General features: G+C 40.7%; 1 protein-coding gene across 3 annotated transcripts in view; it reads left to right on the top strand.

Annotated features, from left to right (window-relative positions):
- Positions 1 to 23897, top strand: part of macrod1 (mono-ADP ribosylhydrolase 1) — a 147418-nt gene that overhangs the window by 2271 nt on the left and 121250 nt on the right. For all 3 annotated transcript variants that reach the window (XM_085297086.1, XM_085297078.1, XM_085297095.1), the window contains exon 3: positions 923 to 1030. In XM_085297086.1, coding sequence (XP_085153212.1) covers positions 923 to 1030 — 108 coding nt within the window. The remainder of the gene's footprint in view (positions 1 to 922; positions 1031 to 23897) is intronic.

Raw genomic sequence — 23897 nt, 5'->3', positions numbered from 1 at the left:
CAGGCGGAGTCAAGTTTTTAGAAATGAAAAACTATTTTGTTTTGAATTAGCTGCAGAGCTTTCAGTGCACAATATTGTATTATTTAACATTATATAGGTATATTTAGAATGATGAATTAAGGTGGTGATTTCCAATATGCACTAGAGTGGTGTGCAGCAAGAATGACTCAGCATTTTGAAGTCTGAGGTCATGATCCTCAGCCGGGAAAGGGTGGAGTGTTCACTCCAGGTCAGGGATGAGTTGCTGTCTCAAGTGGAGGAGTTTAAATATCTCAGGATGTTGCTCACAAGTGAGGGAGAGTGAGATTGCAGAGTATTAGCTTGTCCATGACCTTCCTCTGAAGGGTGGCTGGGTTTCACACTGAATAGAGCTAAGTCAGATTGTTTGATGGTTTGGGCATCTGCTCTAGGATGCCTCCTGATCACCTTCTAGGTGAGGTATTTGATGCATGTCCTGACAGGAGAAGGCCTTGGAGCATCTCTGTTTGATATCTCCATGGATGGATGGATGGAGGTCATACATTTGAAGGGTCACTGCAGATCACTACACTTGCTTTGATGAAGGTTGTGGAAACTAATAGTTTTTAGTGCTTCAATGTGTTTGCTTTAGATTCACTTTGCTATATAAATGCCTTGAACAATGAAATGACAGATCCCTCTTGTATGAATCTGTATCTCATACTGTAGATGCTTGGCAGGGAGTGTGAGAGTTCTGACAGTCGCTTAAGGATTGAGTGCCTTCCTGGCAAATCATTTCATTACATACACATCTTGTGATCTTCTATAAATGGTGGCAGCCTTTTCCAAGAATTGTTTAGGACATGATGCTTTTTGTATGCGTTGAACTACAGATGTATCCCCTGTGCTGATTTATCAGGTAAGCAAACCTGGTCCTGAGGTTGTTTGTGTCTCTCATCATCAGGTGGTTCGCAGCCAACTGACTACAAGAGGAATGAAAAATTGGACCAGAAGATTTCCCTTTATAACGGCGACATCACCAAGCTTGAGATAGACGCTATAGTCAATGCAGGTATGTGTGTGTGTGTCTATGTTTAAACCTTTGTGAAGTTGTCTATTTTCACACAGGTCAAAATCAAATGTAATTAAAAAATAAATTGATGAAGCTCAATTTTATTTTGCTGTTATTTGACTAAAAATAATGGCTCGCAGTGGTGTACAGATGAAACCTCTGGAAAAGAATAATGTGAAGAAGAGTCAGTCAGAGGGAAACATGAGAAAGGATTATGTTTTTAAAAGCTTGGTGCCAAACTGAGTGCCGCCTCCAATCCGTTTGTGCATTGATGTGCATACATTTAGCAAGGAACACCTGTGAGGGAGGTTCGCGCTGTGATTATGGGTATTATGTTTTCTCAGTGTGTGGGAGATACAGCTACAGGGCTTTATATGGTTAAGAATCCTACTGTGAAGTTTTCTTTAAAGTGGAGTACAAAAAGAATAAAAGAACAACAGAACGGCTGAGAATCAGAAGATTTGCTGAGTCGCTCCCTGGAAACTTTAAAAGTAGACAAAGAAACACAAAAGCAGAGCTAGCATTCATCTGAAGTCTCCATGCTGGAAGAATTATGGACAGACTCCTTTGATATATGTGAAATTCATATGCTTTGTTTGTTTATGTAGCATCCCCCAGCTGTTTGGTTTAAGAACACTGTATCTTTTAATGTCTGTGCACTGCAGAAAGTGATTATTTTCAACTCCAACTGTTGATATGCATGCATGCATCTGCTGGACATCGGAAATGGCCTTGCTGGCTGCAGTTGGCCTATGAGCAAAAAGGTTGACATTTACCCATGGCAGTGGCTGATGTTTATCTGCTGCGTCAGATCAGTTTTGCTTTGGGTAAATGTTCAGCAATAGTACGATGAAGAACTGGGAGAGTCTGAAATGTCTGAGTTACTGGAACAAGAGGCTGAATAAATAAAAATATAAAACTAAAGACAGACAATAAGTGCAAAACAAAACTTAAAAACCACTCTGATAACGGTAATGCTGTTAACCAAATGATTTTTAAGCCATTTACTAAATTGGTTTTTTAAAATTCTATTTAATATTAAATTATTTAAAAACGGACTAGCTCTGGAACAGAAGAGACGAATGTCTTAATTCCAAAACTACTTGCAAATATTGAATTATAAATAATATTTAAGCTATATCTAATCAGCCGACACATATAACAGAAATCCAATGCATTTAGGCATGGTCGAGAAGTTAAAACTGAAGTTTGGACCATGAGAGTACCCCATTCCCGCCATTCCTGTCAGCTCAGAACTGAAACTGAGGGTATGATTCATACAGTCTCACTAAAATAGGATAATAAAAATTTGGAAACTTTTGCCTTGTCCGATGAGTCTCCATTTATGCTCTGAAATTCGGATGGTAGGTTCAGAATTTGGTGCAGACGATAGGAAACCATGGATCTTGTCTGTGTTGTAGTTCAGTTCAGGCTGCTGGTGGCGGTATAATGGTGTGGAGGATATTTTTTTGGCCAATGTTGGGTCCATTAGTGCCAACTGAGCACCTCTGATGAATGCTTCCAGCACCTTGATAAATCTATGCTATGAGGAATTAACACAGTTCTGAAGACAAAAGGGGGTCCAATTCAGTACTAGCCAGGTGTACCTAATAAACAGTCCAGTGAATGTATATCTAACTCTTAAAACATTTTTTGGTCTCATGTCCTCCCATCACTTGTTGTTCTCAGGTTTTAGATAGTAGTGACCATTAGATGGAGCCAGAAGCCACTTGATCCATTCGAGACTTTCTTTTTCCCACAAGGCTGTTTGGGCATGTGGGGGAAATTTAATCGGTGTCTTGGCACTGGTGATGCATCGGGGGAGAGTGAGGCAGGCCAGCATGCCTAAATGATGCTTGATGATGAGGCTTTAGCAGAAAATGATAGATTTTCACTGGCAGCTGACTGTCAGCAGGTGCGCGCTGTGCCAGCATCCAGTGAATATTTTGATCGTTGACTCATAGTTCAGTGTGACTGCTTCTGTTTGTGTGTGCTTGCAAGTAATTATACATGCATCTGTCAATAAATGTTTCAGTAATTATGTGTGTATACAGTAAGTACCGTCTCTGTGTTTCTGGAGAGGCGACTTTGTATTTTACAAGAGCTTTTACAGAGTCGTGGGATGCAAAGTAGCACAGAATTAACAAGAAGAAACAGCTAGTAAAGTGTCATTTAGCGGAGAGGACGAGGCAAGGTGACGAAGAAAAACCTCAGCAATGCCAGAGGAAACATGACTGAGAGATGGAGCGTGAGAGAGTCACACTGAGTGACAAAAAGCAAGAGGGGAGTCTGGAGGAGTGAAAAGAAGAAGATGAAAGAGACACAGGGAGAGGACACAGGCTAGTATTTAAATCTCAGACTGCATTGCCATGGCAACAAGCAGGTACAGGGTACCCTCAAAGGAGCTTTGGGCGGCAGAGTCCGATCATCCTTTCTGCCTGACTGATTGGCTGCCCAGCTGACTGTCTCCGTGGTCATTTTGTTGACTAAGCTGCTGACCTTTTCTCCCAGTGACTAACTGATTGACTAAGAGGCTTTGAGTGATGCCAGTTGCACTTAAAGAAATATGACATTAAAATAAAAGGAAACATCGAGCAAGTTAATTACGCTCATTTTTGAAATTGTAAACTTTCTGCTGTTGCAGCAAAGCTCTGACCAGAGCGTGCGGTTTTTGACATGTGGAGGAGTGTTGTGGATTTTCTGTGGCTGCTTTGAAAGGCCTTGAAGCATCATTTGGCCCCTAAGGCAGCAAACATTCAATTGAAGCCAACTGTGGCCAATTATACGCTATACTGGCAGGCTGGTAGGTAGGTTGGGAGGGTGGGGGCCTCCAGGCCTGGCTGGTGGTTAGCAATTGATTAGACACTCAAACACACGCACACATATATATGCATGAAGAGAGACACTCGTGTACACGAATGCATAGGGACGGATAAATTAACAGGTTTGAACTTCACGTGCTCCCTTATCTTGTTTCATTCCCTCCCTTCCTTCTCTCCTTTCCTCAATCAGCACTCGTTGATCAGGTAAACAGGGCGTTGCAGGGTGGGCGCTGGTTGTCGTTTGTGTCTCTCTCAATAAAGATTGGATTTACAGTAACCCTCAACTCCTCCTTCCCTCCTCCTCCTATTCCTCCCTCCCTCCTTCTTTCCACACTTTTACTGCTCCTGGCTTCTGCCCACTCCTATAAAACACTACAAACATAAAAACCCACAAGCACTTAAGACCCGTCCGGGTGGTGGTGGTGGGGGGCATACTGGGGGAGGAGACGTGGGCAGAAACATCCTCCTCTTTACACCCCTCAATCACTCCGTCCGGAGAAGGGTAGGGAGATGGAGGGGAGGATATATTGTCTCTGATGGGCTAACTGATTAAGATGGATTGCACAATGAAATGTCGTTGGAGTGATGCGTTCTTGGAGTGTGTGTGTGCTGCTACGCAGCAACTAACTTTGCATTAAAACCTTTTTTCAAATTGATTAAATGCAAATTTGTTGAGCTCTACTGAACTGCATTTTTGCCCTGCAAAAGTTTTATTCTTCATTTCCATTTCTACACTTACTTTTAGCCCCCGTAGTGTTTATTATGTTTGACATTAAATGCCATTTATTCTGGCCCACCGTCTTCACTGCGCAGAATAAAATCTAATTGAAAAAGATTTAAAAACTGAACCGATAAGTTCTCTCAGTATTTTTGTGTGATGTCCTTTTTTTTTTTTTCCGTGGAGCTAATTCGGTGCGTTAAAGTAAATGCAGCAGCAGAGTCAGCTGATAAATCTTTCAGGCTAGACTATAAAAAACTGTCCCTAAAATTAAGCCGTGCACCGTCAAGAGATAAAGAATATTCCGGTCCTATCTCAGTCTTCGCAGCTGAACCACTTGTCTTCGTCACAATTTCTGCTTGCCAGGAGTCTTTGTGTGTGTGTGTGTGTGTGTGTGTGTGTGTCACACCTTTACACCCTTATTTAGATGTGCTGTTAAGACTACATATATGTAAGTCTGCATGTGTTCACCTGCTTTTGCCAGGAGCACACATGAACCCAGCTCTAACTGTGTGTACGTGTTTGATGTGCTTTGTCTATGAGTGGTTTGATATGTGAGCAGGTATCCTGTCATGTGCATGTGTGTGCCTGTGTGGGTGGATGAGATAGGGTCTCCCAGGTTTTCCTCTGCTGGTCAGAGATAAAGCTGTTGGTTGGCTCTGCTAACCCACCCACTGTGGCTAAAGAGCCAATAGTTTTCTCGGCCCCCAGGTGACCGACAAGAGGGAGGAAGAGAGAGTCTGTATGTGTAGGCTGGACTTGTAACATCCCCCTGGATAAGAAACCTAGAAAAGGAGATGGATGGATGGATAAAGGAGCAGGGGTGGTGTTGTGAGGGACAAAAGGTCAGGCATTAGACAGGTGAAAGGCACTAACTCTTCAGGTCACCTAGGATTTCCACCCCAAACCGTCACGTTACCGTCAGCGCAACATCAGCTTTTTGAAATAAAAAGTGTGATCGGATTGATGAACAAACATTTCTTGAGAAAAGCTGGGAGATTAAAAGCCTTTCATGAGTAATTGTAGACCGTCAGGGAAAATAGAGATATTCATAGCGTTAACTTGAGATGCTGATCAAAGCCTGAAGCTTAACTCCTCGGGAATAATAATAAAGGTTTAGGTGTGCAGTCGATTCAAAGGTCAGAAGGAGACTCAGCTCAAAGTCAAATCAGCTTGAGTGAGTACAGTTTCAGTATTCTGTTTCACAGAAGAGATGCATCTTTGTTTAGGTACATATTTACATGAATATAGGACAAATCGTCACACTGGAGAAGGTGGAAAAAGCACGAGGCCTTTTTGCTCAAAAGCCCACTGAAGCGTTGGTTTTCAAAATGCTTGAGGATTAATGAATTGATTTCAGGTTTAAAAATATTCAGGCATTATGCAGATTTTTCTCCCAATGGCATCTTTCCTGGTAATTAGTCAATCAACAGAATTAAGTGCTGATCTAAATTCTGATTTTCTTTGTCACATTTAATAGTCAGTTTTCAGCCGTCTACAGCTACTGGTCTGTTTGTTTGGCAAAAAACAAGGAAATTAAGGGTCTTGCTATGGCTTGTAAAAAGATGCAACAGTGATGAGATGATAAGTAGTTTTTTACTCTTTGCTTTTGTCTTGTAGCCTAAATTCTAGGTTGTCAAGAATGACTCGGTCTGAGTGCCGAATAGGAAAAAAAAGTGACTAGTTTAAAAAATAAAAATCTATTTATTTTTTAATAGACCATTTAACACGTAACAGTCAATCTCCTCAAAAATTTCTTCTCTAGAAGGAAATAAAAGGGCAGGAAAAGCAAACAAAATGTTCAAATTGAGACCAAAAATACGCCTCCATTCAGTACAAAAAATACAGCAAACAAAAACTGCATGGCTCTCGAAAAACAACTATTCAGGCCAACTTTCTGTTAGGTCTTTAAAATAGTTTGAAAAGCTTCCCCAAGCCCTTTCAAATGTGTTTGTCTTTCCGCGTACATGTTATTTGTCTGTGTTTTTCCTTTTTTCTTTTCAAAAAAACTGACATTCATTAATGCTTGCTTATTTTTGTTGCTCATACAAACTGAACAGAAGAAGCTTTTGAAATTACTTTTTCACATGTCTCTGCCAAACAGTGTTCCACCAGCCCAGGGATGTCAAACTCATTTCACATTACAGGCCATATGCAGCCCACTTAGACCTAAAGTCAAGTTTAACTACATATTTAATCCCTGGGAAAACGTGCTCCTGTAGTAAATGAAAGAAATCTGTCAGCGTGACTATTTGGGCTTGAATTTTAAGAGATAAATGTGTAAAATTACAGAATAGTTCTGGTGACTCATTTCCCATAATGTCCTCTAATTATAAAACAGAAGGCTTTTACTAAGTCACAGAAAATGCTGTGTACACATTGTTAAAAAAAAATACCTTTCTTAAGTAGGACATGAAAAACAAGAACTTTTCTGTCATTTAATTCATAATCTAATCCTTAATTACTTTCGTGTAGTGTAAATGGCCAATTGAGATGTGTTTTAGGAGTGAAAGCTGAAAAAATTCAGTTAAAAGTCCAAAATCTGTTCACTCACATTTTCCAGAGTTGTCCAGTGGGTCGGGTTGGAGTCTGCACCGAGCCGATTCTGGCCCCTGGGCCTTATGTTTGACACCTCTGCTCTAGGCTTGTACATTTAGTACAAAGGCATTTTTGAGTTCCCTCCCCAGACGCCTTAACGCCCACTACATCCTGGGCCATCTGACCTCAGGAATTCGCATGATAAGTTGGGGCCAGGTTTCACAATGAGCTCACCCGAAACTCTGGCTGATTGGGACCCGCACCCAGTTTCACACCTTGGCTCAGGCGATTAGAGGATCATCAGGGGGTCCTTTGTCCCTCTGTGGGGGGAAACTCCCACTAGGTTTAAATCTGGGACTCTCCACCATTTGACCTTAGAACTGAAGAAGCTTCTCGGATGAGAGGTGAAACGTCTTCAAGCAACTTAAAGAAGTCCAGACGCTTTTCTTTGCAAGCTCGATGACCTGGATGACTGAGAACCTTCACAGACATATTAATGGGGATGGCTGTTCTTTTATTTTTTTTTAACACCAGCTGCATTTATCAGACTCGGGGAGGTTTAGTCTGCTATGAGGGCGGGACTAAAGAGTTGAAACTGAAGATAAATGCTCCCTTGGTCTCGCTCTGTGCGGGCTATATTACAGTTTAACATGAACCGTGGATTAATGAAAAGTACCACAGTGCATTCTTTCAGTGTTGCTCTCACGGCCTGAATAAAATGTTTCTGCTCTCGGCCTGCAGGCCCCACTTTGAGAACCCTGGTCTTAAATGATTAAATGCTTGTTCTGTTAATTGAGAAAATAATCACTTCATTAATAAACAATGAATATAATTGTTTCTTGCAGCCACAGCTCTTTTTTTCTGATGTTGTTGTTGTTGTTGTTAGTGAAGATGATCCATATTTAAAGGCTTGCTCTGCTTGGCGGCACTGCAAAAACTTTGTAATATAAGATCTGGTTCCTGCTCATGATGTAGACTATAGAGCTCGAGTGAGCAGACACAAACACTGTAAATGGCTATTAATGCTTTTTTTCTATAACGGTGGGTAATTTTGAATTGGGCCGTAAACAGAAGTGATACAGCAGAAGCCGCACAAGATCAGCTTAATCTTTTATTATTACATTGTGTATACGGGTGGATGCATGGTGGGAGCATTAATAATTAAACAAAAGTGTTTTTTTGAGCTTGGATGCTTCCTTCGATTGAAATATAAATTCAAGTCAGTGTTGGGGCATCTTTTATTGATTCCAGAGAACTCCATGCTTGATGATGTCCTGTAGCAATAGCAGGGTTGTGGGGGCCTATGGGTTATAGAGGATGAAGTTATTGGGAGTGTTGGGGAGTTATGGATGAGCGGACCCAGACGGATGGACAAGCAGCAGGACATCGACTAGAAAATGCTGGAGGAAAAAGGTGAGAGGGATGTACTCTCTGATCCTGTTTGGTGATTTTTAAGAGGATAAAACAGGCGAACCCTTGGCGCTGCAGGTAGAGCCCCTTACAAGAGCATTACCCTACAGCGTCACACTCCTTCTGCAAGGCTTCTCTGATTCTTAGCTGGCTTTGTCAATGGGGCTTAGTGCCGTGCTTAGCGCCAGAATCAGCCTGGCAGACGTCGCCGTTTTTTTTTCCACGCTGCCGGAGTGTGTATGGGAGATTGTCAGGCCTGACGTTGTTCTAAATTGCTTCAGCGCAGCTAAAATTATTTCTTAGATTTCACCTGAGCTGCACTTTCCTCATTTGACTAGAATGATGGGGGACATTCAGTGGGAATCTTGCATGCTTAACCACTTTATGAGGGGATTTTCCAGCATCAGGCCAAGGATTAAGTTTTCTTTTGTTGTCGTTTCTTTTTCTTTTTTTTAACTGATCTACTGTATCTGGTCCAGCTTCTGGTGCTTAAGCTGGTAATAGTGTAATAGTGTGTTTGTTTTAAGTATGTACATAGTGTAGCTGTTATTAGAGGATAATCAAGTTGTAGCCAGCTGTAGTAATTTTATTTTATTTTTTTAAGCAAGAGGAATGAATGTTTTCAAGGCTTCATAGACACCCTTCGACGTCTGCCAGTTAGTCACCAAGTCACACGTTTTACTCTAGGGAGGCAGCTTGTTGTGATCCACCCGACCTCTCTGGTAGTAGCAGGGGTGTGAGGGGGGAGGATTGATGGAAATCCCAGAACGGACCTAGTCGTGCTGCTGAGGTCTCTTAGGCCCCACAGCGTTCTCTGTTTCCTGCAGTTACCATATATCTAACCCAGAGCACTTGTCAGGTTGTGTTAGGACAGGCTCATATTACAAGATGCAAAATGTCACACTAAGTTTGCTGTTGCTGACAAATATTTCATGCGTGTATGCTTTAGGAAAGATGGAACTCAGATGCTGCAAAATTATAAATGTCCCGTGTGTTTTGATGATTAGGATTTCAATTGAGAACCAATGAAACTCTTCTCGTTGCCTTCAGCTTGCTGGCATCTGTGAAAACTAAGCCAGAGTTGTGCTGTTTACTCTAAAAGTAAAACGAGTCCATATGCCGCTCTTGTGAAGCAGAGCAGATCCCTCATGAAATGCACTGTTTCTCCCTGCTGTAGTAACTGTACTTATTTAGCTCCAGTTCCTACAGCAGTATCCCCACTGCACTGGCTGTTTTGTGAAGCACCGCTAATGGACGCGCTCTTACAATGTGCCTGTCAACTATCTGTATACAAAAGCACTACAGAGTCAAATTGGCATCGCTGGTGTAGTTTCAGATTGAGAGCAAAAATGATGTGCTGTCAAAACTTGGTAACGACACGCTCTCCCCCTCCTCTTTCTACCAGCTACTAAACCGGGATCACTGTGGCGAGGATTGTGCAGACTCTGCCAAATGGAGACATAACCTGCTCTTTTCTTCTTCTTCTTCTTTTTTTTTTTTTTTTTTTACTGTAAAGAGGATTTACTGTACAAAAAACCAATAAAAGAGAAAATCCATCAGAGTAAGATTGAGCTGTATGAAGCGAGTTCAGGCAGCGGTGGTGATCGGCAGGGTCAAAGACGGGGCTGATGCAATGTTTACCCATCATCCAAAGTACTACTATTACAGAGCAGAAGTACATTTAGCTTTGTTTTATTCCTCTGTAGGGTAGAGCAACTGTAATTGATTTAGACCACTACCCAACTGACAAATGATCAAGTTATTTTCATAATGGATTAATACGTCAGATGCAGAAGTATCATCAGCGCCGTCTTGAAATATCAAAAGTAACAGCAGTAAGCAGCAGGGATGCCCTTATTATTGTGTTATATAGTTATGTAATGCTGGATTAATGCTGCCTCTTATTGATTTATGTTAATCAGCTTTTAAATGTTGCAAATTTTAAAACCATTTTTAAGTTGATCAGATTTTTAGTAACTAGTGATTCCAGCTGTCAAATTAATGTATTGCAGGGAAAAGATTAAAATGTACTTGAGTAAAATTATAAAATGTAAATAGTCATTAAATGCATAAATACCTCGAAACTGTACTTGAACAAATGCACTCTACCACTGGTGCTTGTTCCAGACAGGCGGCCCAAAAGGTGAGACAGTAAGTGTTTTCCTCAGCGAGCTCCTTTAAGAGAACACATGAAGATCAAGTGAGGCGCAGGAGAAATTGGAGAGCTGAGATTTCAGGGTTTCAAATTGGCTTCTTCTCCCAAAAACTAGATTTAACACCTTCCCAGTAAAATGTTCTTCAGTGTTGGAGTTACTGTGACACAGCCAATAATCGGTGTCGGGTCAACTCCTTAGAGATGTAATCACAGTCCGCCCACACATTTCAGTTTGACAGTAACACCATAAGTGAAGAGCCTGTCTGTGAACTTCAAGACAGCGGTAAGGACACAACGTGGGCATCGCAGGGTCTCCACAGAAAATAAGTTCGAAGACCTTTTTAATAGCACTCTAAATGTAATTTAAACTTGTGAAGGGAATAAACATCATAACTGTAAAAAAATACTCTTTTTGAAGTAAACACATTTGATGTCAGTTCAAACCGAAAAGTAAGGCCGTGTTTAGTTGAGTTTAAAAAATAAAAAGCCCATTGTTCTTGATCTGATGAACAGTGAAAGAGCTGAGAAGCTGATGTTAAGAGAAATAGACTCATATTGCTATTTTTAATCTATATGACAGGGACCTTAGATATTTAATTTAATATGACTGAGACAAAAGCAGGAAGACCACATTTTAATGCCTCAAACAAGTCACTCTCTTTTTTTCCATGAAAAGATTACACAGGTAATAAATTGATTCAGCAGATGTGAATATTTGCTGGTTAACTTTTATGTTAATCGACTCATAAATGCCGTACAGGCTCTAACCTGTAGTAAAAATGATATCATGCATTTGGTGGACATATTTTTAAGCTTGTAAATGCTTTAAGATGGATTTAAACATTAGGCCGTGCCAGTGGGTTTTTATATTTGAATCACAATCGATGAGAGCAGTGACGCGCTGATCTAAAACCTGAGATGACTGCATTTAACGTGAAGCCAGTTGCTTTCTAAATCATAACTGTCCTCTCATTTAGAGGTTTGTTTTTTTTTTGTTTTTTTTTTTTTGAAGAACACTGGATTTTATTTATCTCTGTAAAAAAGGATTGGCTTTTTTTATAGACTTCCTTGTGCTAAATAAACTTAATTGTCACTAAGGAGACGTGCCATAGTTAGCCTGGTTTGTTTCTAATGGGAGCTTATATCTCAGCGCTCTGTGTTTGTGTTTCGAGGGTTTTCAAGAAAACCCTCCATATGAGTTAAAGACATATCAAATGAATAGAAAATTACTATTAGGCTGCCTCATGAAGTGCCTCATTTTTTTTATGCTACAAGAACTTAAATGATTGGGGGTGTGTTTAATAACTTTTAAGGCTTTAGATGATCTGAAGTCCACCACTGAGAGTAATCAGAGTGTGTGGGCTTCAAACTCATTTAAAAAAAAGGTAGTTGAAGTGATCACAGCTGACATTTTGTTTTATGTTTAGCTACAGATTTCTGCTTGCCTTTTCAAGTCTCTTCTCTTTTTTTTCTGCTCCTTACTTAAATCTCTACTTGTGTCTCCCACTTTCAAGCACAACACTGAAGTTGCGTTACGGCCACTCTGTCCTTTTGTATCTGTGTCTATGCCATGGGTCAAGTTTGGAGGCTGCAGAGACTCGTTGGCTGCAGCGTGGATTTAGACAGTGCTGCTGCTCTAGTTTTTTCCAGTCCAGATCTGTCTGAGTTAATAACGGTACAACTGCCAGAAAGACCACTTTACTGGTCATTCGGGCAGTGACATTAATGCTCTCTGTGTAGTCAGAATTTTGAGTGTTCAAGGTTCAGTGCCTCCCAGTTTCCACAGGATGCTGCAATGTTCAGTTTGTGTCTCAATTTGAGTGGGAAGATGAAAGGAAAAACTTCAGCGCTCGGTTTGTTAGGCTTTAATCCTTTCCCTTCCCCCTTCTTTCCCTCATGAACTCGGGCATCATCGCAGTGCTGTGACCTGAGAGGAGTGAGACATCGGCGCTAGACAAATGGGCCTTAGTTTATAGCCTCAAACTGATTTACACCCTGACATTGAGAAGTTAACATACCCTTGGAGAGTTAATCCCTAATGTTGTCTGGGTCAGTAAATAAACCGAAAGAGAAAAGCCAAATTGAAGGAGTTTGCAGAAAAAGCTCATTCGTGCTAATTATTTCTCTCCCACCCCTCCCTAGTTAAAAGCTTTCCCACCCCTCCAATCAATCGCCACTTTAGCGAGCAGGAAGGGTTGAAGGAAGTGTGAGCCTCATTAGCCTGATTGGGCCAATGTGGGAGATGGAGAGAGATGGACTGAATGAAGGAGTTAAAGAGAAAAGGAGTCAGCTTGATCCTCAGCACTTGGCCCATCAGAGCTTCTGTCAACAAGGCAAGTGCTGCATTCAAATGTGTTGGTTTGTTTTGTAGAGTTGGGGCTCCTAGTGGGATTTGGGTGGATCTGCTGATGGTATCTGTGCTGGATGGGAAGCAATTAATGATGTGTGCTGCTTGGAGTTTGTTAAGGTAAATATTGTCTGTGTCAAAAGTGAGCAGACTGGGAATGTTGCCTTTGTTTTTAATTTGATTGGAAGATTAAGATTAATGGTTGAAACCTAATGGAGGCACGGGAAGAACTTAGACACACAGTTAGGCCCAGAGACACAGTCAGGACAGAGACACATTTTTTTTTGTGGTTTTGCCTTTGTACACCATCACAGTGGCTTTTAAATTAAAACAGTCAAAATGTGATTGAAGTGCAGACCTTTAATTTAACTGTTTAGGAATTACTGCTGCTTTCATACACAGTTCCCTATTTTAAGAGGCTCAAAAATGATTTTAAATATTTGTAGCCAAGTTTTTATTACTTGGCTAAAAATCCTTTGCAGTCAATGACTGTCTGAAGTCTAGAAACCATGGACACCACTAGATGCTGTGCTTCTTCTCTTTAGATCTTTTGCCAGTCCTTTACCGCAGCTGCCATCAGTTGCTTGTATGTGGGACTCTCTGCATTCAGCTTTGCATTTAATACCTGAAAAGCTGCTCTATTGGATTGAGATGGCTTTGCTGTCTGATCAGTTTTGCAGCAACTGCCTGAATCTGAGCAGAGCATACAGCCCGACACACTTCAGAGTTCATCCTGCTGTTTCTAACAGTGATCACATCATCAATAAACAGTGTTGACCCGGTTCCACTGGCAGCCATAAAACTACCCCCTTGTAGTGATGCAGTCATGTAGTTCTTGGTTTCATCGGCCCCAAGAATCTTTGTCCCCCAGAACTGTGCAGCCTCTTTTCGATGTTTCTCGGTAAAGTCTAATCTGGACTTCTTGTTCCTTTTATTTAAACTGAAGTAAACTAATTTTGTTTTATTCAAAGGCTGCATTTAAATACCAGGCAGTTTGGTGCAGGGTGAATTGGTTAGTTAGCAGTATTGGGATAACAGTGAAGCACTATTGTAGACTGGTTATATCAAGGGTTGTATACTGTTTTGTAAGGTATTTAAGTTAATGATGCTGATTAGATTCACTATTTGAATTCTACCTTTTTATAGTGTCTAGAGGTTAGAAATCAGCTGCTCACATCACATATTTTCCTGTTAAAATAACAATGAATGTCAGGGTAGCAGCACAGGTCAGCTGATAACAGTCTGTACACAAAGAAAAATCTATTTGGGTTCACAGCACAAATTACTGTGTGATTTATTTCTGAGTTAGACCTTGCCTTAAGGTGTAGTTACACTTTAAACTACAAATTTCTGCTCTGTGAGTGTCGAGTCTCCTTCAGATTCTTGGTCAGGTCCACACCTTGCAGGTCCAGCTTTAACAAAACAATGTGATGGCCAAAACTCTGACTAATGTGTGACATCTTGGCATCTGTATCCATTGTTTAGATACATTTTTCTTGTCCTGAACACACAGTTTTGGCGTAATCGTAACTAATTAAACCATAAAAAATTTAAACAAAGAGGAGAAAAGGGAAATAAATCATGTCCATGTGTTATTTATGAACTGTCTAATACCAAGAAACTTCATCAGAAGTATGCGGTTGTGGTTTAATCAGATCTGATTGACACCATATTTTTCCAGGGCAAAACAAACAGCACAGAGATCTCTCAGGGGAAGGAGGGAGGCTTTCAGGGCATTTGAAGCCTTCGTGTAGTCATATTAAAGGAGGCAGACGCTGTGCATTTTTATTAAACTCATATGCCGGCATGACTCACACGTCGTGCTTTAATTGGCCTTTCTGGACAGCCGGAATCTGCAAAATTTTCAGACCTGCCTTCAGTTTTGCTCAAAGACTCTTTCAATATTCTTTTTGAGACAGTTGCTTTTGAGTGTTTACATTAGCAGAGGAAAGCAACATTACTCTGCACAATTAAACTGTTAGTAAGACGGAAACGAGAATAGTAAAGATCTGCAGTGGGATGTAAGAAGTCTGTCTTTAATGCAGCCAAGTGAGTTTTATTGCTCAGGACTCTCAGGAAAGACTTTAGCCTCTAATATGTGAAATCTTTCAAAAGTAATATTAAATTTATTACTGATTTCCTGACAGCTGACCAAAATGTTGCTAGAAATTTAAATGATCACTTATCTCTCTCTAGCTGCAATTCCAGTGACAATCCTGCTGGCAGAAATTTGATCTGATCTCAAAATTGCTTGTGAGCTCATTTGGGACAAAAAAAGACCAAGGGTGAAATTGTCTACCTAGCTCGTGCTTGAGGAAAGAAGAGACTAGGCTTTACCATTGTTAAGGGATTACTGCCTCTCAGCCCAGTGGCGTCCACTTCTATGCTGGTGCATCTCGTCCTATGAGGCCAAATGGAAGAATATTGAGTTTTATTTATTTCCTTTCCAATCAAATCAGCGCTTGGTTATGTTGAAAATGATCAAGACATCTAGCCAGTGGGTCAACCTTTCACTGAAGATAGATGATATATGATATGATTGAACGTTTCCAGCTCCAAAATGAAGTTAAACTGAATCTTAGGCGTCCAGCAAACAATCCTGACTTTGCACCAGTGATGCAAGATTGCAAATTTAGACAGTGAGCATGTTATGGCATTATCTGCACATGTAAGATTGTTAAAATCTGTAACTTGTGTCAGACATATGGGCTTTAAATGCCTCAATCCACATTAACTGCCACATATGATACAGATATTAATTGTCGCATGTAATACTACTAATAAAGGACTCATAAGCAAGTTAGCATCACATCACTGAATAGTGAGACTACTGATTATGTGAAACAACGATAGGAGAAAGAACTGGGCACTGGAATATCTGTAGATATAGGTGGCAAACTGCTTTATAGACACACTCATCTTAAAACATATTCCTGGACCTGCTGTTGGAAAAACTTTAAGTAAAAATCCAAACAAACTGGCCTGCTGGGTGAATATTGAAAAATACTGGCTGATTATACCCTCATATTTTGGATTTGTGCCTTTAATCCAACCTGGAAGGAAGTAGCAACAATCATCTCTAAAGGCTTGGGCGTTAAGGTTTGCTGAACTTTTACCGCTCTTTATCTTGGATGTACGCCAGATAGACTAAGCAATACCTTCTGAAGATCCCTCTGGCAACAAGCAAAAAGCCATTAAAAATTGATGGCTTCAGGAAAATTGCCCTACTGCCACATTGTTCGTCAATACTGTCAAACATACACATACTGAACCAGACGACATATTATATACGGAGAATAGAATATGTCGTCTGTGGAGGGAGAAATTGTGCTCTTTAAACCCTTGAAACAAACACATGTCGCGTTGGTGAGAAGCATATTTTTTCATTTACACATACAGTATTTATTTTAAAACATACAATTTTGTATTGGCTTGTATTTCAAAAGTCCTTGTGGGCTAAATTCACTCAATCCATGCAGTGTTTTGCTCTCCATACCTAAATGAATTGGTAGATTAAGGAAGTAACTGATCAGAAATCGTAGAACAGCAAATATGGAAGATCAGAGATGACACACATAATCTCCTCAGAGACTTCTGAAAGTAACCCAGGGTCTCCTCCCAGCCGGGCTTGCCTGGAAAACCTTCAAGGGGGAGTCATCCTAACCAGATGACATCTCATTTGGCTCCCATTAACATGAAGAAACAGCCATTTCAAGCTCCCTCTATATGTCCATGATACTCACCCTGTAGTATGATTTGGATGTGTGTAGCCAGAAGCGTGATGGTCAAGCGGTCATTCCTGTTATGCTTCTTTTAAGTCTGCTTGAGGCACGCTGCCTGGGCTACATGTGCAGTTGGTCAATTGTAAATTCTCTGCAGACGAGTCCACGTGGTCACAAAAATTGGCAAGTCTGCACGGACCCTCTTGCTCACCGACTGGTGACAAAATTTACATAACTCGGACCCCCGCAGACTCAGAGGAAAGTATAATCAATGCCTTAGGCTGAGCCCAGCCACCCTACTGAGTAAACACATTTCGGCGTCTTGTATTCATGACCTCACTCTTTCGATCATTACCCAGATCTCATGACCACAGGTGAGATTTTCATTATGGATGACTGATCGCGTACAGATCCATTGATAAGTACACAAGCACAACTTCTCTAAGCGTGTACAGTATTCTTATACTAAATGGTATTAAATCTGATTTTTAATTAAAGGTTTTAAAGTATTTTCTTTCTTTTGGGAGGTTTTGGAAAAAAGTAATTTTATATTTTCCAATTAGAATTATAATAGTTTGTTACAGTTGGATTTGTGCTATGTCTGTTCTTCTCAGAGTCTTATAGAGGAAAGAAAAAGGAGTAGCAGGGACATTTAAATCCATTTAATGTCTCTTGGGGAAAGCAGTGGAGTCACATATAAAAATCAGAAAAGTACTAACCCTGCACTGCTCCTGAAAAATATGGCACCATTGGATTATTTGGTCCCTGCTGCTACCAGCTCATCAGCTCCTTCTTGACCGCAGACTGGTAACATATCAATAAATATTTCAGTATTTCACTGAGCGCTACAAAAGGGAGACAGCAGGTTAAGCGATTACATCAATACACTATTCATATTTCCTTAATTAGAACAAATAAAGACATTAAATTGTGGAGGATATTAAGCATTCTTAGGTTTTGTATTGTTCTTCCCCGGAAATGGCATTAATGCATATTTCTTTTTAGGGCTTTAAAATGCCTTAATAAGTCTTAAATTGGATTTTTAAAAGTGTACAGTCAGACTGTGTAGGAATAATTGTTTGCATTCCTGGTTTTTCATGACTATAAAAGTGTTCACTTTGTTAAATATTGGAGTCAGACTAGTAATCAGAGCGGCATTGTTGAGACTTTGCCTGTGCATCCAAATGTCTTGTCTTCTTGGGTGCTAAGGTTAAATGCTTGAGCAGTTCCAGCACCGTAATTATGACCACAATCACCTGATGAATATTGTGACTGAGTTTATCAACCTTAGATGACTGCCGTTTTTCATTTAGAGGTTTTCCATTAGTATTGAACCCCGTTTCACTGAAGCAGCTTTGCAAGTAATTTTTTACTCAAATCGAGACTCACAGGACTGAATTGGGGGGGGGGGGAATTAGATATGGAAATTAAGAACACATTGGGGAAGATTATCCTCATTGTAGGCGGTGTTATTTGAATAATAAAGTATAATGCAGTCTGACAATACCCCTCCATTTTCTCTAATCTGCGTAATCATAGTTCAGTGAACAAAGTACAAAGCATGTATCATTGTAACCTCCAAAATGGGCTTTAAAGTATTCCTAAGTCCTCTTCCCTTCTCTTTCCACCAGCCAATACAAGGGGTCCTCATTGTCTGCTCATATGTCCTCATCACTGATGATGCTTTTGTCACATAATTACCAGCATGCACATTCAGAGAGTACAGGGAGTGCACACGGCACACACTGCACACAATTACCATCTTGTAATTGCGATCTATCAGGCGTTGTTGTGAAGCGGTGATGCACACGCTGTCGGCTGTGCTGCATTATCAGAGCTTAGGAAATGACAAGACTATTTATAGGGGCTCTTTATCCACTTATCCTGCTGTTGCCATTGTCCTCGGGTGCAACGGGCAGCCCTGGTTAAAGCTGGACTGACAGACGGGTTGGTCAGTTGGATACTGCGGGACATAAGTGTGTAAAAGTTTGGACTCTATGGTGAAATGAAGTAATAAAGCACCCCCTGCAGGAAACTTGTTGGTCCTTAGCTGCATTATTAGGACTTCTCCTGACTCTTTAAACTCCCAAAACAACAAAAGAGCTAATATTTTATCATGACAGGCTCCTCTAAGCCACTTGCTGAAGGTATAAAATCAGGCTAAATGATGTAATCTAAACAGGTTAAGGCTATAAAAAGATATTAAACTCTCCATTCTGCAATTCCCCTGTCTGAATTATAATTTAGAAATGGCAGTGAAGGGGAAACCGTGGAAGTCAAAACATAGAAAGCTTTAAGATAAAGATTTAAGATAAAACTGCACCTGAGCCGCAAGAGAAATGCCAAAATCAAACCCATGGAGAGCTAAGCAGAACAGTGCACAGTTTATCGGGTTGGGTTGTATGACAACCAGAGGCACAGGAAATACTGACAGAGCCAAATATCATGAATTGAGTCAACAAAGAGGTTGATTTCTGCAACAGGGCAATGATCCAAAGCAGAGCTCAAAATCCACCTTGAACTACTTACAAGAAACATAAGCTGAATCTTTTGGAGCATCCCTCTGAGTGTCTGACCTGCACATCACTGAAGATCGGAAAATCAGTTGGGAGACCTTGGAAGTGCTGTGTGTGCAAGGGGTGCCTAAAAATATCTCAGAACTTGAAGAGATCTGCATGGTAGAGTGGGCAAAATTTCCCAAATCGGGAAAAGAAGGACTCTTATCTGCTACAAAATGTGTCTGAAGGCTGTGATAGCTGCCAGTGAGATACAAATAGCTTCCTTCCAAGTCATTAACATTTGAAGGAAGGCTAATATTTTAATACTTTCTGTGTTTTCAGCACTTTTCTTTACTACTTTAAACTTATAAATTAATTGTTGCTGATTTACTGGACTTGTGTACAAGCAACAGATTTATTGAGCTTTTAAACAGGCAATTTGTTCAACTGTTGCAGTTTTATCTTAATTATTTCAATTAAGGCATAATATTTTGTTTTGTAAGGCCCCTGGCACACATCTGCTTTCAGAGCACGAGCCAAGACATTTCTGTGGTCAATTTACTTTCAACACACCAGTGATCCAGTAATTAAAAAAAGGGAAATATTTATCCATATAATTAAATGTGATGTTTGCCACCTCGTGTAAAGTAAACTGAGAGGAAATTGTCAGTTGATATGCTTTTCAAGAAAAGAAAAAAAAAAACGAGGGATAAGAAGATGTGAAGGACACTGTGATGTATTGGAAGGACACTTGGATCACAATAACACTGAAGTGCTCAGAAGATTTATTACACCCTTTACGTCTTGTGTCTTCTCCAGGATCAACAACCTATAACCATTTCGTGGTCTGCACACTCATGAGAAAGCCAGTTACGTGTATGCATGAGTGTGCTGCTAATGTTTTCACATTATTGTGTTCAGATATGTTTACGTAATGGTGAGGTTCGGGCTCTGGGGAGGCCGTTGTGTGTTTGTTCTATCCAGGTATGCGTTTACAGCATTGGTTGGAGCAGACCTTCCCATAGTGTGGGGCCCGCCCCCTAGGGGGGGGGGGGGCGCAGAGCCATTGCAGGGGGGGCGCGGTGTGAAAAGGGGGAAAAAAACAAAATGCTTGGACACTGCAAGCATGGGGCGCCCACAGAAACGCATATGTTTCCAAACCAACTTCATTCTAAGCCAAAGACTAGAAAATATGGTGAAGCATGTCTTCCCTTTGGTTTCACCTGCACAAGTGCCGAGGTAGGTCTCCCCTGCAGAATTGGTTTTCCCTTTGTTGGGAGCAGCGCTGGGCTGTTTAAATCACGGACAAACAGGATCCCACAGTTGCTTATGTTTTTAAACCCATTTTGCACAGAGAGGCATTTTTTGAAAAATGTATTGATAGCAATGTTGAATATTATTACACATGAAAAAAAAAACAACTACACGTAAAATAATTACACCGAGACGCCTCTGCCTTTCTAAATAGAGGGACATTAACTGCGTCCCTATGTAAGCGTGTAAAACCTGAAGATAGTCAGATTAACATTATTTTGTCTCTATCTGCCATTCTGCAATTCATCTCATGTAAACAATAACGTGAGGCACAGTGTGACGTGAGAAAAGGCACATACCTTTGACGTTGAGTGATGAACTCTGTATTCCTCGTCCACAGGTAAACGCAAAAAAGGAGTTTTAAAAAAATCTCAGTTTTCGGTGATTCGAAACGCCGTTTACGTGTGGACGAAACAGCTGCGTTTTCAAAAATACCCGTGTAGGTGTGGACATAGCGTAAAAGAGTTAGTAGTTTATTTTATTACTACCTGTAATTTATTGCAGATTACTTGTATTTGCTTAATTGTTTACTAAATGTTTGAGGTGTGAAATAAACCGCAATGGAGCAAAATATGGGTGTGTGTGGTTGGAGGATGTGTTTGTGCGTGTGCACGCGCGAGAAGGGGGCGGGAACATTTTTCTTGTAAAACAAAGGGGGGCCTAGCAAAAAAAAGTTTGGGAACCACTGGGTTGGAGTGTGTTTGGGATTACTGTCATCCTGAAACGCTGTTGTCAGATCAAAATCTGATGGTACTTTTCCTGCATTCATAATACATTGTTTTGACCACTGGCTGAGATCGCCAACACCACTGGCTGAAATACAGCCACAAACTGTGTTTCATCTCCTGACCTCCTCTGTACATATTAATGATTTAATCCAATCATTATTTGCAACTCTGCTAAAAAAAATCTTTTCCCGCTCTGCACAAGTTAAGCTCTTATATGTTAGTACTGTAATCCTAAACAAAACAACTATGCACACAGCTTTACCCCTGACATTAGTAAATAAGTACTTAGAAATCCTTGGTTTATTAAAAACCTCTACATACTGCATTAATCTTTCTTTCTTTTTTATGTGACCTGAGATTGCTATGTCCCTTCAAAATAAAAGCAGTTGTAAGAGTAGTATGCGAGGTTTATTAAAGCATGTTTGGTGTTTCTGAGAATGGACAAACTGCATGATGTATCCGATCATGGCTGCAGTGATACAGCATTTCTTCACTTCTATGAAATGTGAGACACATATATGAACTTGATAGACATCCAATTTGTAGTCCAAAGGATTTAATATGATGTTGGTCCACCTTTTGCAGTTGTAACATTTTCCACAAGGTTTCACAAGCAGATTTGTGAGGTCAGACACTGATGTTGGACAAGAAGACCTGGCTCACAGTCACTGCTCTAATTCATCCCAGAGGTGTTCTATCGGTTTGAGATCAGGACTTTGTGCAGGCCAGTTAAGTTCTTCTACACCAAACTGGCTCATCCATGTCTTTATGAACCTTGCGTTGTGCACTGGTTTGCAGTCATGTTAGAACAGGAAGTACCATCCCCAAACTGTTCCCACAAAGTTGGGATCACAAAATTATCCAACATGTCTTGGTATGCTGAAGCATTAAGAGTTCCTTTTGTTGGAACTAAGGGGCTGAGCCCAACTCCTGAAAAACATTTCCACACCATAATCTCCCCTCCACCAAACTTTACTCTTGGCACAGTGCAGTCAGACAAGGACTGTTCTCCTGCCAACCACCAAACCCAGACTCGTCCATCGGATTGCCAGACAGAGAAATGTGATTTGTCACTGCAGAGAACATTTCTTCACTGCTCTAATGGCGTCATGCTTTACAACACTATATCCAATGCTTTGCATTGTGCTTGGTAAGGCCTGGATATAGCTGCTCGGCCATGGGAATCATTTCCATGAAGCTTTGTATGCTTCTTAAACTAATCCGAAGGCTGCATGAAGTTTGAAGATCTCTCCGCAGAGAGCTGACGACCTCTGCACACTATGCTCCTCAGCATCCACTGACCATTCTCATTTTACTTGGCCTACCACTTTGCTGATGAGTTACTGTTGTTCCCAACCACTTCCACTTTGTTATAATACCACCAACAGTTGACTGTAGAATATTTAGTTGCGAGGAATTTTCACGACTGGACTTGTTGCAAAGGTGGCATCCTATCACGCTGATATGCATGAGCGACCCATTCTTTCAGAAATGTTTGTAGAAGCTGCCTGCATAACTAAGTGCTGTATTTTATACACCTGTAATGTAATAATGTGTGTATGTGTTAGTCCCCATAGGGAAATAGTTCCTCTGCATTTAACCCATTCACCCAGTGAATTAGTGGGCAGCCACCAATGCAGCGCCCGGGGAGCAGTGTGTGGGACGGTACCTTGCTCAGGGGTACCTCAGGGTAGCCGTTCAGTGGAGTCGAACCCCCGACCTTCCGATCATGGGGCCACCACTCTACCTACTGAGCTATCCCTGCCCCACTGTGACCATGGAAGTGACTGGAACACCTGAATTCAATGATTTGGATGAGTGAATACTTTTGCTTACTTACTTACAGTGTGTGTGAATGGGTGGATGATTGTGTATAGTGTAAAGCGCTTTGGGTTCCTTAGGACCAAGTAAGGCGCTATACAAATACAGACCATTTACCATTTTGGCAATATAGTGTATCATAATCCAGCCTGTGTTATCTTTTTATTACCAGACAGCATTTTTTTGTACAGAGCAGTGTTGACAGAAAGCAACATGCAACAATGCCCTTTATGCATCTGTTGCATATAAATGATTGCAACTTTTCAAGGCTACTTAATCTGCAGGTTTCTATCTAATTTTATTGTTAATCAGCAGTTGAAGTCTGAATTAAGGCTGTCTGTTACACTGTGCATTGCTGCTGTCATTCTGTGAAGCCTCACTGCTCACACAACGAACACAGCAGAGAGAGAGCAGGTGCTGTGCCAGGAGTGCAAGATGTCATTGTAAAGCAGTATGATACTGTACATGGAGTTTTTGCAGTGCCTTAAAAAAAGAACAGCTGAAGGGGCATTGAAAGTGGCTAAATGTAGTGACAAAGTGACCTCAATGAGGTGAACGGAAGTTTGAGAGAGAGAGAAAGAGAGATGTTGCACAAGCTGAGATTAGTTACAGTTCCTCATTTAACAAGAAAAAAACCCAACAACATATCCAAATCTTAAAATTCAACAACAGACAAATATCTAAATAGCTGAATATTTGGGTAGAGCCCCAGTACGCTTTTAATTTTTCACCTATCCATGCTGAGCTGAGCAATTTCTCCTCAATTGCAATTTCATTATTTTGCTAAATATTTG

This window comes from Mchenga conophoros, linkage group LG2 (genome assembly GCF_057382185.1).
Source record: "Mchenga conophoros isolate Kocher_MC1m ecotype Shallow Benthic linkage group LG2, M_conophoros_male_GT1.1, whole genome shotgun sequence".
Taxonomy (NCBI): Eukaryota; Metazoa; Chordata; class Actinopteri; order Cichliformes; family Cichlidae; genus Mchenga; species Mchenga conophoros.
Note: the sequence above shows the minus strand (reverse complement) of the source record. Positions and strands in the feature narration are given on the sequence as shown.